The 16,181-nt window shown below is 28.1% G+C and overlaps 2 protein-coding genes across 6 annotated transcripts in view; both read right to left on the reverse strand.

Moving 5' to 3' along the window:
• Nucleotides 1–8,853, reverse strand: part of LOC142320499 (uncharacterized) — a 73,791-nt gene extending 64,938 nt beyond the window's left edge. For both annotated transcript variants that reach the window (XM_075358367.1, XM_075358362.1), the window contains exon 1: nt 8,790–8,853. The gene's annotated coding sequence lies outside the window, so the exon portion shown is untranslated. The remainder of the gene's footprint in view (nt 1–8,789) is intronic.
• The window catches only part of osy (ABC transporter oskyddad), a 283,517-nt gene continuing 276,015 nt past the window's right edge, over nt 8,680–16,181 (reverse strand). For all 4 annotated transcript variants that reach the window (XM_075358389.1, XM_075358396.1, XM_075358404.1 and 1 more), the window contains one exon: nt 8,680–15,958. In XM_075358389.1, the coding sequence (XP_075214504.1) occupies nt 15,744–15,958 (215 nt within the window). In that variant the 3' untranslated portion in view covers nt 8,680–15,743. The remainder of the gene's footprint in view (nt 15,959–16,181) is intronic.

Genomic DNA, 16,181 nt, shown 5'->3' on the forward strand with positions numbered 1-16,181 from the left:
TAATAAAATACAGGCACTGGAAATTAGTTTGAGATCATATGGATTCTAGGGCTGTAAGAGATTGGATAGACTCTATAATGAAGAGGTCTAGAAGGAATTAACATTATCAAAATGGAAGAAAAGATTAAAAATGGACAGGATGGATAACACATTTTGATAGAATGTCTGATTGATGTATACCTAAGGAAATTTGGAGATAGAAACTGAATGGTTGGAGAAGTATGGGCCAAGGAAACTATGGTGATAAAACAGTCCTAAGGATATATTTATTTTCATAAATCAAACAATAATAAATCTATATAAATAAGTATACATGGAAACCAGTTTTGTAGTATTTAATAAATGTGTTTTATAAGTATGGTGATTATAAGATAATGTAGTTCCATTTTTATGAGAAGTGATGCTTTACCTATACCCTATTAGCTCATAGACATCACTAGTTAAATTTGGATGTATAAATGTAGAATTTCTTTGAGATAAGAAGAGTTGATTCGCCTATACTCTGATGAGAAGATGTATAAGGGTATAATTTAAGTAAAGGCCTCCCTCCAAATTTCAGTGATCTAGGCATTATTATGTTCAGTAGTGCATTTATATTTATGGAGAAGCGTCCTATTCTTCAGTTTAAACTGTAATTTACCTATATCCTTAACTATCTAGGTCTATGACTGCTATTAAAGAAAATCTGATTTAGTATATACATTTAGCAACAACATTTCTTTTTTGTACTTTTATAAAGAAATATTATATCTATGCATTATTCTAATCCTAAGGGATAAGAATAATTTTATTTGTTGAAAAAATATGCAAAAAGCCCAACATTTACACATACAAAATAAAATAAAAGGATCTATTTCACCATGAAGTATATGATAAAAATTACCTGGTGTGTTTTGATAATATGTATACCCAGCATTTTCAGTTACAGTATCATTATATTGCATTTTTATTTTCTTAGAGTTTTCTTGATGCGATCTATTATTTCTATACCCTCTTGAACTATATTGTTCATATGTTGCTGAATTAGGGTAGTTTTGTTCATAATAGATTTTATTTGCCATAACTACCTATGTAATTATTGAACAATGATTAAAATACAGTACCATTAAACATTTCTTAAAATTATTCATTTATTAATGTATAATGACAAACTAACTTATATCGCTACACATTATGTTACAATATTATTTCTGAAGGAAAAACACCACGTTAATATCTTCATGAAAACAGCCAAGTGTGAAATTCCATTTGTGTTGAAAAACCATTTCCAGTTATCACACAGTGGTTGTAAAAGACCTGTCATATATACACAACTAAAAACATAGCATCACAAAATGGTTAGAGTAATACTTTTAAAATTTTTGTGGGCAATAAACCTGAAAGAAGATAACAGTTGCCCAAAAAAATGTTATATTACAGTTAAACTAAAACAGTAGTTTATTTAATTTTATCATTTCAGTCCATAGTTAATAATGGAAAATTTGGTTGGAATTTTCTCTTTAACTTCTTAAATTATTTTGTTCATAATTTATTAGAATTCAAAAATAAATATTAAAATTTCTTCCAAATCGACTTATGACTATGAATGTCATTTTGACTTCATTAGCTAAAGTAGATACACAAATGAGAAAAGCCATTACTGTCCAGGCATTAAATTTTTTACTACTGGAATTAAATTATTACATATGAGGATTTCCCTTTAAAGTAAATTGAAATAATTTCAAATGTTTTTTTACTTAGGGAACATTTTTTCTAATACAAAAAACCTAGCAGCTATTAGTACTAATGTTATTACTGTGCAGTATTATTTATGACTTATAAAATTATTGGGTGTAATATTTAGGATCAGACTTTTCTCCAAAATAAAAAAGACTGATTGGGCCAGTGAGGTGCACACTTGGATATATCCAAACAAATAGGAGAGAATTTGTCTGGTTAACTGAATCTAAACAAACTTCACAGCTTCATTTATCATCAAATCACATCTCACTAGATCACTTCTGCAGTTTAACTCTGGACCTAGTCATGAAAGGTCTTAAGGAATACTCCACCAGCTGAACCAAGCAACACCACAGTTAGAGAAGGCAGCATTCAAATAAGATGGGCTGCCACTTAGAAGATAAATATGATCAGAAGCATTGGAATCAAAGTCCAAAATCAAAGCAAATCACCTAACAATTCCACACACAATGTAAACTCAATCATGCAGACTGGTAAACTAATCTACACTATAATAAACACCCATGTACCTACTAATAATAAAAATAACTCGAAAAGACCATAAAGAAACAGAAAGGTTCTGGGATCTATTCAAAGTTGACATAAATACGAGGGTTATTTTTTCAAGGTCCGATCGGTCGCGAAATAAAAACCCGCCCATAAATCGGATGACCTTTGCGCATATGTGTTGCGCAGCGTCTCTAGTATGGCCTTCAATCACGCCGCGTCACTTCGTTTAGTTCTGAACGCGCAGCTAGCACACGTAAACATGTCTAAAACAATAGCATCTCCCGCCAAGTGTGAAGTGCGTGCGGTAATTCGATTTCTTCAGGCTGAGGGGTGTAATGTAGCTGAAATTCATGGACGAATAAGTAATGTGTACGGTGAAACTTCAATCAGTGACAGCAAAGTGCGACAATGGTGCAGGAACTTTAAAATAGGACGTACAGTTGTTCATGATGCAGGCGGTCAGGGAAGGAAGCAAGTGTCAACCGATGATCTCGTTGAGCGAGTGGATGAGGCAATTCGGGAAAATCGTCGGTTCACAATTTCTGTATTGAGTGATTAGTTTATTGAAATTTCAAGGTCAGTTCTCTACACCATTGTGAGTGAGAGACTTCAGTACCGCAAACTATGTGCGAGATGGGTTTCCAAGATGCTGTCCGTCCATCACAAAACAATGAGAATGGACGCCTCCCTAACGTTTCTCCAGCTCTACCACAATGAAGGAGAACATTTTTTGAACAAAATTGTCACAGGGGACAAGACATGGGTCCATTTCGAAGCTGAAAAAAACAGAATAACAATCCAAACAGTGGATGCATTCTCATTTTCCCAGTAAACCAAAGAAGTTCAAGTGAACCTTCTATAACAAAGTGTATGGCTTCTGTGTTCTGGGACCGGAATGGAGTTCTCCTGGTGGAATTCATGGAACGTGGCACGACCATCACAGCAGCCTCATACTGCGTGGCTCTTCAACATCTACGAAGGGCAATTCAGAATAAGCGGAGAGGAATGTTGTCATCAGGCATTGTCTTTCTCCATGACAATGCTCGGCCGCACACTGCAGCTGTTAACAAAGAAGCTCCCGTAGCGTTTTCGTTGGGAAGCGTTTGATCACCCACCATACAGCCCGGACTTTGCTCCATCTGATTTTCACCTCTTTGCTCACATGAAACGCTGGCTAGGAGGACAACATTTTGGCACAGACATCAAGCTGCAGAAACAGCTGGAAACACAGGCGGCTCCGTTCGATGACGAGGGTATTGGAAAGTTGGTACCACGCTACGACAAATGTCTAAATCAGATTGGCGACTATGTAGAGATAGCGTAAGTACTTGTTACAAATAAAATTTTTTTTAGTTTCACTGTGGTTTTAATTTCGTGACGATCGGACCTTGAAAAAAAAATAACCCTTGTAACATCCCTAAAAACCATGTTAATCAGAAACTTCAAAGCTCAATTAGGCAGAGAAAGAATACCACGACATCAGAAAATGGCCCACCCAAAAGAAAAACAAAAACAGATAAGGCTCATCGATCTTTGCAGAAATCACAACCTAATCTCAAAATCCACATATTTCAAGAAAAACTCAAAACCCGGTAACACCCAGACTACACTAAAGGAGAATGGCAACTAGACTTCATGAACAAATACCACCACAAGGAGAACATAAATGTCCTCCAAGGAGTAGGCAGGCTCAGATCATTATGTAGTCAAAATTAAAACAAAGCCCCTAAAACTAAAAAAAAAATGACCCTACCAAACTAATCAAGAATGAAAATTACCTAACAGCAACCGAAAAAATAATCTCAGATAAACTCAAATATCTAGTCAACAACCTTAAATCACAGAAAAATTAGCCACCAATAAAGTCCTGTCAAAAACATCAGAAAAACTCAAGGCATGGCGCTATAAATCGCAGAAGAATCAGCCCCAATAAAATTCCATAAAAAGATCAACAGTAGAACAGCGAATGTGACGAAACACAGTGGAGAAAAGATATCAGGCATGGCTATTCCACAAATCACAAACATCCTTCCAAAATCTAGTAAAAGAACGAAAAACCACGTGAACCCTAAGGAGAATAAAGAGACAACATAAAGACACACTGAAGGAAATACAAGAAGAATTCATTAACATTTATTCATAAATGTTAATGTATTAGAATTCATAAAATGACATTTATTTACAAAAATTGTTAGGAGTCCTCAATGAAGATTTTTAAAGAAAAAGGTACTATATTGAAGTAACTGGCTTTTTACTACTTGTGACATGTTGTCAATACACTCTACTGTTCTATTAGCTTCAGGCATCTCATTTCCCTAACAAAACTTCAGGCATCCCAGGTAACTATTACGCATAGTATATATATATATATATATATATATATATATATATATATATATATAGAGCGTTTCATAATGTTCTTCGGAGTTTTGAAAATTCATTACCAAAAAACTATTTCACTCATAAGAATAAAACAAGTACTGTACAAAAGAGTACTTAAAAATAGTTTTTTCCACATATGCTAGGCAGTTAGTAAACCATTTGCTAGCTAGGCGTCGACAGTAGAGAAAATGGCTGCCACGGGAAGCGAGAAATCGATTTGTGTGTTAGAATTTCACTTGTCAAAGTCAGTAATTTATGTGCAACGTGCGTTCCGGTTGAAATTTCATAAGGAGCTACAAAGTGAATATTCAATTCGGCCATGGTATAAACAGTTCTGTGACTAGTTGCTTGTGCAAGCGAAAATCAACTGGTCGTCCATCAACCTCAGAAGTCAATGTCGAACGTGTGCGTGCAAGTTTCATTCGCAGGCCGAGAATTAGGAATTCCGAAAACAACAGTGTGGAGAGAGTTCTCCGTAAACGTTTATTATGCAAACCGTACCATTTTCAATTAATCCAGCGTCTTTCTGATGGAGATAAAACACGTAGGCTCGATTTTTGTTCAGTACAGGAAAAGATGTTGTTAGATGAAGGTTTTCTAAACAAGATAATTTTCAGCGATGAGGCTACTTTCCATATTAGCGGCAAAGTAAACCGTCATAACGTCCGAATGTGGAACACACATTCGGGATTCTCCGAAAAGAGAATATATGAGAGAGAGAGAGAGTGAGAGATATTGTGATGAGGGAGAGAGAAGAATCGTATGGTTAGTACATGACACAAGGAATGAAACGTTTTTCAATCTGAGTGTTTATAAAATTCTACAAATTAAATAATTTTAAATTCAACAAGTGGAAAATTTTAATTAAACACCCTAAACATCTGTCTACATAATAATTTTAACCAAAACATAATTTAATGTATTTTAATTTAGTGAACAAATTCAATAATAAAAAGAGATATGAAAAAATATCATTAGTTATTAATGAAATAAGATTTTATGTACTTAATTTTTGTTAAATGTGTAATGTAATTTAATAGTTGTACAAGGAAGTCATGTGGTGTCCACATATTTTTTTTAACTTATTGATTATATGTGTGTTTATGTGTGTGTGTGTGTGTGTGTGTGTGCATGCACGTGCAGGTGTGCGTGTATATAACATTATTGATCCTTGTATGATCTGTCAACTCAATGTCAAACCAAAAATACAATTATAAAACACTTTTCTAAGTACTTTCAACTATTTTTTTAATTTATCCATAAAACTATCAATTATTCATAAAGACGTGTGTAATTATTAGAAGATTTTCATTTATAATTGTTGATTCTCTTAATGTAGTCCATTTTTTAGAAAAAAAGACTTCATAGATTATTCTAATTTTGCATAAACAGTAATTTTCATAAACATTTAAAATACAACCTTTGCAAAAATTAGAGACTGTTTAAAATTTTAAAACAAAATTTTTTTATTCATTTCTTTATTTTCAATAAATATTTCTGCCAAACTTCATTTTAATTTATACAAATACAAAAAATCTGATTTAACTCATAATTTTTTGTTATAAGGTCTAAATATGTTAACTCTGAAAACAAAAAAAAACTTTGAGCTCCATAAATAAAAATACACTTTGTTAAATTTAAGTTTGGACATAAAACCAAACTTTCTTAGAAAGGGCATACTCCCTCTCTGTCAACATTGATATTTTTGAACAGATAAGCGAGTGTAATAATAGAACATGTTGCCAAAACATTTTTCTTATGAGATGTCATCAAATGTCAACTTTTTGTTTTGTAAATAGATGAAACACCTATCTAATACCAGAAAAGAGAATTACAAATATAATTTCAGTGTGGTATTCAAAAAAAATAGTTTTGATAAATTATTGTAAAAAGCATTTTTTTGCTTAAGCTTTTCAGCATTAAAAAGTTTTATTTTATTTCACTGCATGGATATCCCCAATATGGATTTATCCTAAAATCCTTTTATTATAATTGTACCCTAAAATTTCATTGGACATAAGTAAAATTTTACATTTAAATGTCTTTCAATTGCCCAGCAAGCATAAAGGATGATGATACCTTACTTATTTTATTTATTTTTATCAACTACAGTGGACAATTTATAGTTAGCCAGTAGTTTATAACCAAATTACTTAGCTAAAGGATATTTAAAAAAATTTATTATTAAAAGTGATTATTTGATAAAGATATATAATCAAAATAAAAACTAACAGGAATACTATTGTAAAATGTTTATCAGTGCTACTTTTAGAGAATCTAAAAACATTACTATAAACTTTGACCACATAAAAAGTACTTAATAGATAAATGAAAAGAAAACATCTGACTTCTACAACTAAACAAAACAGGTACTTAAAAATTAAAGTTTTTAATGAATTGTTTTGTTACTTACCATCAAAAATTTTAACTATTCACATAAAAATTTATAACAGATTATGTTTTGAAAAATAAAAATTTCAATAAATTTTAGAATGTCTAATGACAATAGCAAAACATTACACAGTTCTATTCCAACAATATGACAACCACTTATTTCTTATTTTTCTTTAAAAATGTTTAATACCTGGTATTATTCATTTTTTTCTTTCATTTAAGATATTATAGATTCTTAGGAGATTAACACAAACCACATAGTTACTTATTAATTTTTTCATTATAGGAATCAACCACAAGAATAATTTTTACTCTTTTTATTATTTACTTTTACAGCTAGAAAAGAAGAAAAAGAGAACTTCGAAAGGTATTATAAAAAAACCATTAAGAGCCAGAAATTAAATAATGTAAAAATATAAACCTGTTAATTATTCTGTGGGATCCTAAAATGTTAATGACATAAAAATAATATAATGCGGCATGAGGTAATAGATAATGTAACCAAAAACTATTCACCTCATGTCAATTTGTTATAAAAAGTTGTCCATTTTAAATTTCTCCTGCAGCTGATGTTAATGCATTGAAACAATTAGGTATTTTAACTTTTAAAACAGTTTGTAAACAATAAAACTAATTTATTATTATTTATTTATAATAAGAAATGAAAATCAGCTGATTGATTATGTAACATATACAGTCTGTTCAATTTAGTAGTCAAAATATCAAAAACAGATTTTATCTTCTGAGCTGGTTTGACTAAGGACCCTATATATGAAGTTTGTCAACATAATAATATATATAAGTGGCAATAGAAACCAGCTGTCAAACTTTAGTTCATTCATTAAAGGTTTTGTTTACTGAATTGTACATTATCAGGTAAAAAAAAAAAAAAAAAAAAAAAAAAAAAGCATCAATCATATGTTATAAATACTGTTGAAAGATTTTATCTTAAATAAATTAAGAGCTCAAGATTTGCAGCATTTTCTGTAGGACTAATACAGGGGTTATATGTACATTTCAACAGCCAATTCATATTAAAAATAATAGTAAAATGTCGAATATTTATGTGAGGATTGTGACTCAAATTATATTTTTTTATATATACTAATAATTTTACAATTCACCAGGAATTTTTCAATATTTTTATTCATTTTTGAAATCTTAGCCTGAAAGATTACACAAAGTACATTCTTATTTCATAAGAATGAAAGTGAATTCAAATCCGAGGGCCAAAAAGTTTCCATTTTTCAATATGAAAATAAATTTTAACCTACCTACAAAATTTAACAAGTGAAAGTCAAACATATATTGACATTTAAAAAACTTTGATCCACTTCAAACTGAAATCATTGAAATTGATCAATGTTTTTATTTGATAATCATAATGCGCAAATGATACCCTTATAAAAAAGATTTGATTTCTTATTTGTATAATCTCTTAACATACGCCTACGAAGTTACGCACAAAACTCGCCTGTATGTTTATTTTTAATTATGTTCACAACAGAAATTTCCGGCACTCTTTCATAATTTCCCCCAAAATTTTTCATTTTTTTTTTAACGATATATACTTGCATTATTGTGCAATATCATAATTCATTAAAAATGCATGTATTTTAATGGTTAGATAAACTTATATTGGAGAAACTAGAGTATAATTAAAAATTCATATAATATATTTTTAAATATAACATTTATTATAAATCATAATTACAATTACTTTTATAAACACAATACAATACTTATTTTACTAAACGATAATTATACTACAGAATGAAACTCACTTAATATGTTGAAGTATCAAATTGAACAAATTTTTCCTCATCCTTATATCGGTGACGCCATAGAATTTCACATAAATAAGAATCCAAGAAACTCTATTAACCGTAATTAAAGATTGCATCATTGTTTGTGTATTTAACGTTAATTAGACGAGGTTAGCGAGCGTAGGTTATGTTAGCTTAGGTTATGTTGGTATACGTTACGAATTGTCATATATCGTTAAAAGAAATTGGATAACTTTTGGGGAAAATCCCGAAAGAGTACTAAATTTCCCTCATTTCTTAGCAAAAGAATCACCCACCGAAGCTCATATGTTACATGTTGTAAAGGCAATACTTTTTGATTTTTTTTGGTTATGTTATATACAATTTCAAAAAAGTCAAGAAGCATTAAAGAAAAAAGAAGAAATATAATAAGTATCAAAATAAATATTTATTGTTGTATTTTTTGATAATTCTTTATGATTATGTCTATTTAATTTATGTAGGTCTTGATAATAAGTAAAAATAACATTTACATTATATCACTTGAAGAGTCCAAGAGGAAAAACTGTCACAAAAATTGAAAAAAAAAACAAAAAAACACCTTCCTGGTAACAGATCAGCAATCCTTAGTAATAAATATATGTATTAGAATAAAAATGTAAAGCATTTCCATTCAATATCAGAGAAATAGCCAACTTGGAAAAAGTTGATAAATATTACTTCACAATAGATGAAATATACATGGTGCCACTTTCTACACCCAATAAAGTTCTCATTGTAGACAGGAATGTATTGTGATGCAAAGCTAGCTATTCCAATTGACAAATGCAAAATTCTATATCAGCTACATTGTTAATCATTTTTGAGATGAAAGATGTATTAAAAAAAATTTGGTCCATCACAACAACAGCTCTGTACTGACTTGCTATGTTGTAATATAATTTGGAAGACCCGATCAAGCTTATTCAGAAGAACCTGATCGAACAATAATGAATGGAGTTCTTTGTTTAAAACAGTATATATTGAAGTTGTTACTGCATTAATAATGTTAATTGTATTTTTAACTTTATAATTGTTAATGATTACAATTTTTTAATAATTTCATCAATTATTTGTCAATTGTATACATTTGATTAAATAAATGATGTACTGCCTAACAAAAATAATTTTTAGTAATTTTATTTTGTACTGGCTGTCATGATTTTCATACTTCAGTGAATAAAGGTAACAAACTTCTAACACAGTATCCTACTATATAAATAGAATCTAGTTTTACATGAATGAAACTATAAGCAATATATTTTTTCAAGTTGAATATCAGCTGAAATTTGTTAGCGTTACTTGTAGCAGTGAGAGATGGCTTAAGAAAGATTATGATTGATAATTTAAAATTTTTAAAAAGCAAGCACAAAACAATGAAAGTTATAAAAAAAATAATTCTTTTTTTTTCTAACCTATGTTAAAAATTATAAGCCTAGTTGACATTCACAGAGAAGATGCAAATATTTTATTTATGACTATTTATTAAATTTTTATTAAAATGCTGGAACACACACATTAAATAACTAGAACACCCAGTTATGGTTAATTTCCTTTATTCTTTTGTGAAGAAGCTTAAGCTTGAACAATTTTTTGAAAGCAAATATTCTTCTCATTATAAATTTGGTTTGTAAAGCAAGCTTGAATTAAAGGTGAAAGCATTTATACTTTTTTATTTATCTCTGAAAATTTCTTTTAATTTTGTATATATATAATGTGTACATTTTTATTAATGGCTTTTTATTATTACTCTAGCAAAGGTTCATGCAGTACCAAACAAATTTATTTAAACATTCAATGAAAAACATAAATTCTTAATACACAATTTATTAACAATACAGAGTACAAACTTATATTTTAATTGTTGATATGCCCTCCCTTGTTCTTTATTACCTCCTGAGAATGTTTAGGCATTGATTAGATTAACTTTTTTTTATGTTCATAGTCATGAAACCATATCTTGATTATTAAAGAAATCGCAGAAAATTTTTTTGTAGACTTTGGCAAGTTTTTGCTTACAAATTGACCACATATTCCAATCGGGTTTATGTCTAGTAATTTGGCAGCCCATCGAAGAACATTTATACTATTTTCAGTGAAGTTTTTGCACGTTTTAGATGTATGACTAGGTGGAAAATCCCATCATTGGCTAGAAACTATTTTTGTATTTATCATTACTTTCGTATTTATTTTGTATTATCAGAATTTGTCATTCCTTCTATTGGAACTAATGATTCTGGTATATACAACCAAAAGCATTCTGATTGGAGGATGTTTTAGTATTTGCAGTACATGAAAAGATGAAGTAACCTCATTGGTTTTTGTGTACAGAATTTACTTAATGTTCCTGGTCTTCCAAATGCGATTCATCAGAAATGAGAACTCTTTTTCATTATTCTACTGCATACTCTTCATATATTTCACATCATCATCACATTTTTTCTCGTTTGTCAATTTAAATCTACAGCATATAACCTAGGATTCATTTTACTTTTGCTAATCAATAAACAATCTGAGGAGTGGTTTTCATTTTGCGATTATATTTTCCTTCTCTTTTGGAAGAAAAAAGTATTTTTTCCCACAGAATATTTAACTACTTTAAAATTCTGTCTACAGTAGCCAAACCTACCTTACATTCTTCAATTTCATCCTCTGTAACAATCCTTGTATGCCGAGAAAAAGTAATAATTATGCTATGTTTTCAAGGTGCGCCCATCTTGTTTGGTAAATGAATAACAAACCTTAAAAAAAACTATTGCAATATAATACAGTATGTTTGCCAAAAAACTGACAAAATACAGCAAACAATGTATGAAACACTAAATTCACATGTGCACTATCTGAATAGATTATGTACAACAAAAACATTTGGTAACAGTAATGCAGTGCTGCCAGTTGTCTGTTACAAAAGAGCAAAATGTCCATAGTGTTACTTTAATTTGAGCGGTATTAAATGTATAATAATATTCGTATATAATTATACGTATAGTCTGAAATCTTTTATATATATTCTTTCATGTACATAAAACAGTTTTAAATAAATTTGTTTTGTGTTACTTTAAAAGCATGAATTGCAGCTTTAACATTATTGAACTGCCTATAGTTGTTCCTAGATGACAACTGCAAGTCTGTAGTTAATTAAATATTTCTTAAGCATATGTGTATTCCCATATGAAATATTATATTTTAAGACTACTTTAGAAAGTAAGAGCGAGTTTTCAGAACAGAAAAATTTGCTATCAATTCTTGTTTGAACCGTAAAATATTATTAACAGAAATACTTTTTGATACATAATTTTTTTTTAAATTTGAACATTTTTAATTTTATATCTTTTGTTTTTTTAATGTGTTACCTTTGCTAAAAATAAGATAACAAATAGTCATTAGTCTTGCAAAATAAAAAACCATGAGCCTGTAAAGAAGAGCCTATTGTTCCATTGAATTTTTATTATAATACTAAATAGTTCAAAAAAATAATCTGATAAATTTATTTATCATTATTATAAATAAAATGAGGTTCTTTTTATTCTTGGTTTTTGAAAAATAATAGTAATTAAATAAACCTGAATTTTCACCATCCTTGTTTAATGTATATAAATATTACATATACATTTATCTTAAAGTGGTTACTCTATTCTATATTGATTTTGTTTATTTATTATCTTTACATATTTTCATATTTACCTACAATTTTACTTTTATGAATGGGATGGGCTTCAACCCTCTTTCTTTTTAATTTATTTTGTACACTATATGCTGCTCTGATACTTTATCCTTTCAGGCAAATGATCAAATTCTGAATCAGTACTTTGTTATTCTTAAGAGTTATGTATCTATCCATTCCTGATATCTGATATCTGTACAGCATATTATTATGTACTAACATGAAGTAATACCTGTTTTTGAAAGTAATTCTTTCTACTTTGGGAATAATTAGATGAATATAAATTTCAGTAAGAAGTAGTTTAATTTAAGAGAACTTTTTCTGATTATAAGTTTGATAATACTGTATTTAACGGTACACCAACATTTAATCGGTCAATATATATTTTTAGTTTACAAAATTTTTACCTTTATCATGTAAAATATTTATTTTTTCATTATTTAAGGTTAGCTGGTTTAAATTAATTTGAATTAAAATGAAGAGACTTCATTTGAATTTTAAATTATTTACCATATTTGTCTTTAGATAAAGTACTTGGGCTAATAATAACATATTAATTGAAGCGATTTTGTCCACATACAACTGCAAACTGAATCTTTTAAAAATAAATTTTAATTATTACATTACTTTGAAATTATTCATAAATTTTCTAAATATAATTCTATGTGATACAAATGAAAAAGTATTTTTAAACATAAATATTAACGAATAATTGGTTGTATTTTTACGTAATAAAAGAGAATAATCTCTTGTACATAAATACTACTATATAATGCTTACATTTTGTCCAAAGTTCATTAAATCCATTACAAGCTTAATAATTGCTACATGTATAAAAATACTTCTTTTTTATCTTACACTTTTTAGTTTTCTTATATATTTTTTTATTATTAAAAGTAATGAATCAGTTGATATAAGTTTAATCTTAAATGATAATTTCATTTAATAGAAATCATTAAAATAATAGTTAAAAAGCAGATACCCTCTATCATTATATTACAATATACTATAAATATTTGGTTATAACTGTCAAGAATATTAATTTACCTGTACTAATTACTATTTCTGAAATATGTAACAACATTTAATTATGTCTAATGGAAAATTATTTTTTTTACAATTTTCTATATTTTTGTATCCACATGACATTTAAATAATTACTAATTCAATTGTACATGATTACTACGAAATCTGAAAAAATACAGTCTGCGATTTAATAAGTTAACTTCAGTTGCATTTTTTTTACACAACTGAGCCCAACCTATCAAAACTTCAAAAATTTTCTGATATCCTTAATATACTGTAATCACGTAAAAAAATTATAAACTATTACACACATACAGAAGTTACTTCTAAGTATTACCAATAAAGAAACAATAGTATTAAAAATTGAATTATTAAGAAAAAATTGCTGTACACCAATCAAAAATTTGTTAGTTCTAACATCCTCAAGTTGTTGGAATGTTTTTCTAGCAACTGGTGTTATAAAAGCATTTGGCTAAAAAAAACAACCTAGAAGGATAAGGACAAAACCTTTGCAGTTCCAATGTACAACTATTTTTATTTTAATTAAAATTAATTTAACAGGGTATCAATGGTAAAAAAGCAAATTTTTCAGCCATAAAATTATCGTATTATTTACTAGTTAAGTATTAGAAAGAATGTTTATTTCAAAGTCAGATATATTTAATTAAAAATCAATGTAGCAGAAGTATTCTCACTTAAAAAATTAAATAGCAAGTGAAATATTTATATTATATTTATTTTTAACAATATCTGAACTATGTTGTCATACATCACCAAAATGATTAATGAATACATTATACATTTTACAAAAACATTGAAATCAATAACACAATAAGTTATGAGGAATAATTAACATCTCTTTATTAAAAATAAAAAAAAAACTACCATCTGCCACCAAATTAAAAAAATACAGATGTCAAATCATCATTAATCATTTGTTTGCCAAATGCAAATTATAAAATTAGGTAATGACTTAAAAATCTTTATCTTTCTTAAAAATAGATAATACATTTTCACACATTATTAATATATTTACAGTACTGTGGAATATTACTTTTTTTCTGTTGTATTGTAATAGATAAAACATGTTATTTTTTCATTGAATACTTTCACCTTAAACTTAAAAATTAACTAATTTAATTTCTATTCTTCTTCATAATAGTTTTTTTGGTGGTCCTGGAGGTTAAACAAAAAAAATTGTTCAGAAGTATAAAAATTAAATTAGATAATTTTTAAGTTACGGAAGAAACACACGCGTGCACACACACACACACACACACACACACACACACACACACACACACACGCACACAAACTCACAGATATTTACACATGTGTAATGCATAAATAAATTCTTATTCCTAGCAACTATTTATTTTCTAAATATGATAAATATATGAATAAAATTGAAAATGTACAAATGCACATATCATTGTTAATTAACCTGATAAAAAACTATAAATAATGTAATTTTATTTTTATATCTTTCTCCCATTATAGTTAGCAGTAAAAATGACACAAAACTGACAAAATAAACTAAATTAAAGGTAAAACAGGAAAACTTTACTCTTTTACAAACAGGAATAAAAGTTTTTACATGAGTAAAAAAAAACAAAACTTTCATAACATTTAAATTTAACATTTAGCTTATCACAAAAATTATTTTGTGAAACTTACAACTTAAAATTAATTTCAGCTTAAATTTGTTGCTATCCAGATTGTAATACAGTTTCCAATTTGCACAAATTTGCAATCTGTACAAAAACCTAAACTTGTGTTAACAAAACAAAAAATAAAATCTAAATTAATAAGATAACTTTGGCTCTATTACAAACATACCTAAATTTGATTTCTGCAGTTTTAAATCAATAGCTTGCAGTTTGAAAAAACAAAACAAGAAAATTAATTTGCCACTCAAGAAAGTACTTATTAAAGTGAAACAGAAAAATGCAAAATTCATGTTTAATTATGGTACATATATATAAAACTCATGTTTAATTATGGTATTTTGGTGTGTATATATATATATATATATATATATATATATATATACACACACATATATATGTGTAAATAAAAATTGCGTATTGTTATAAAAGTGATTTTAAGGCACAAAATTATGATTAGTTCATTTTAATTAATTTTTTTTTATATATCAAGATATCAATTTCACACCTTAAACACATAACAAAATTTTCATCACAAATTAATTATTGTATACACTTAAAAAAAACTTAACTCCCTCAACCTTTTTTGAATTTTATCAATAAAACACTGATAGTCAAGAAGATTGCAATCCAGACACTAATAGAAATAAATCCATAATAAACTGCTGGTCGATTTATACTCCATCCTTTTGCCAAAATAGATCTAAGAGATTCAGTTGATAGAGTCAGTGGTAAAATAAGACTAATAGCCCTCAGAATTGAATGCATTCCTTCTACTGGCCATATAATACCTGCAATAAAAAAAGGGGAAAAGGTTAGTTTACAAAATAATATTTTATTTGAATAAACAATTACTAAAATAAAATATCTTGAATAAATCGAATTAGCATCTAAACAGTTTTTCTGTCAAGATATTCTGATTACATAATCATAATATTTTAATAATAATATCTTACTAATATCAATATATTTTAACATATATCACATCTTAAAAATGGTGATGCGTTTTGCTAT

Source organism: Lycorma delicatula, chromosome 1 (assembly GCF_047948215.1).
Source record: "Lycorma delicatula isolate Av1 chromosome 1, ASM4794821v1, whole genome shotgun sequence".
In the NCBI taxonomy this organism is placed as follows: domain Eukaryota; kingdom Metazoa; phylum Arthropoda; class Insecta; order Hemiptera; family Fulgoridae; genus Lycorma; species Lycorma delicatula.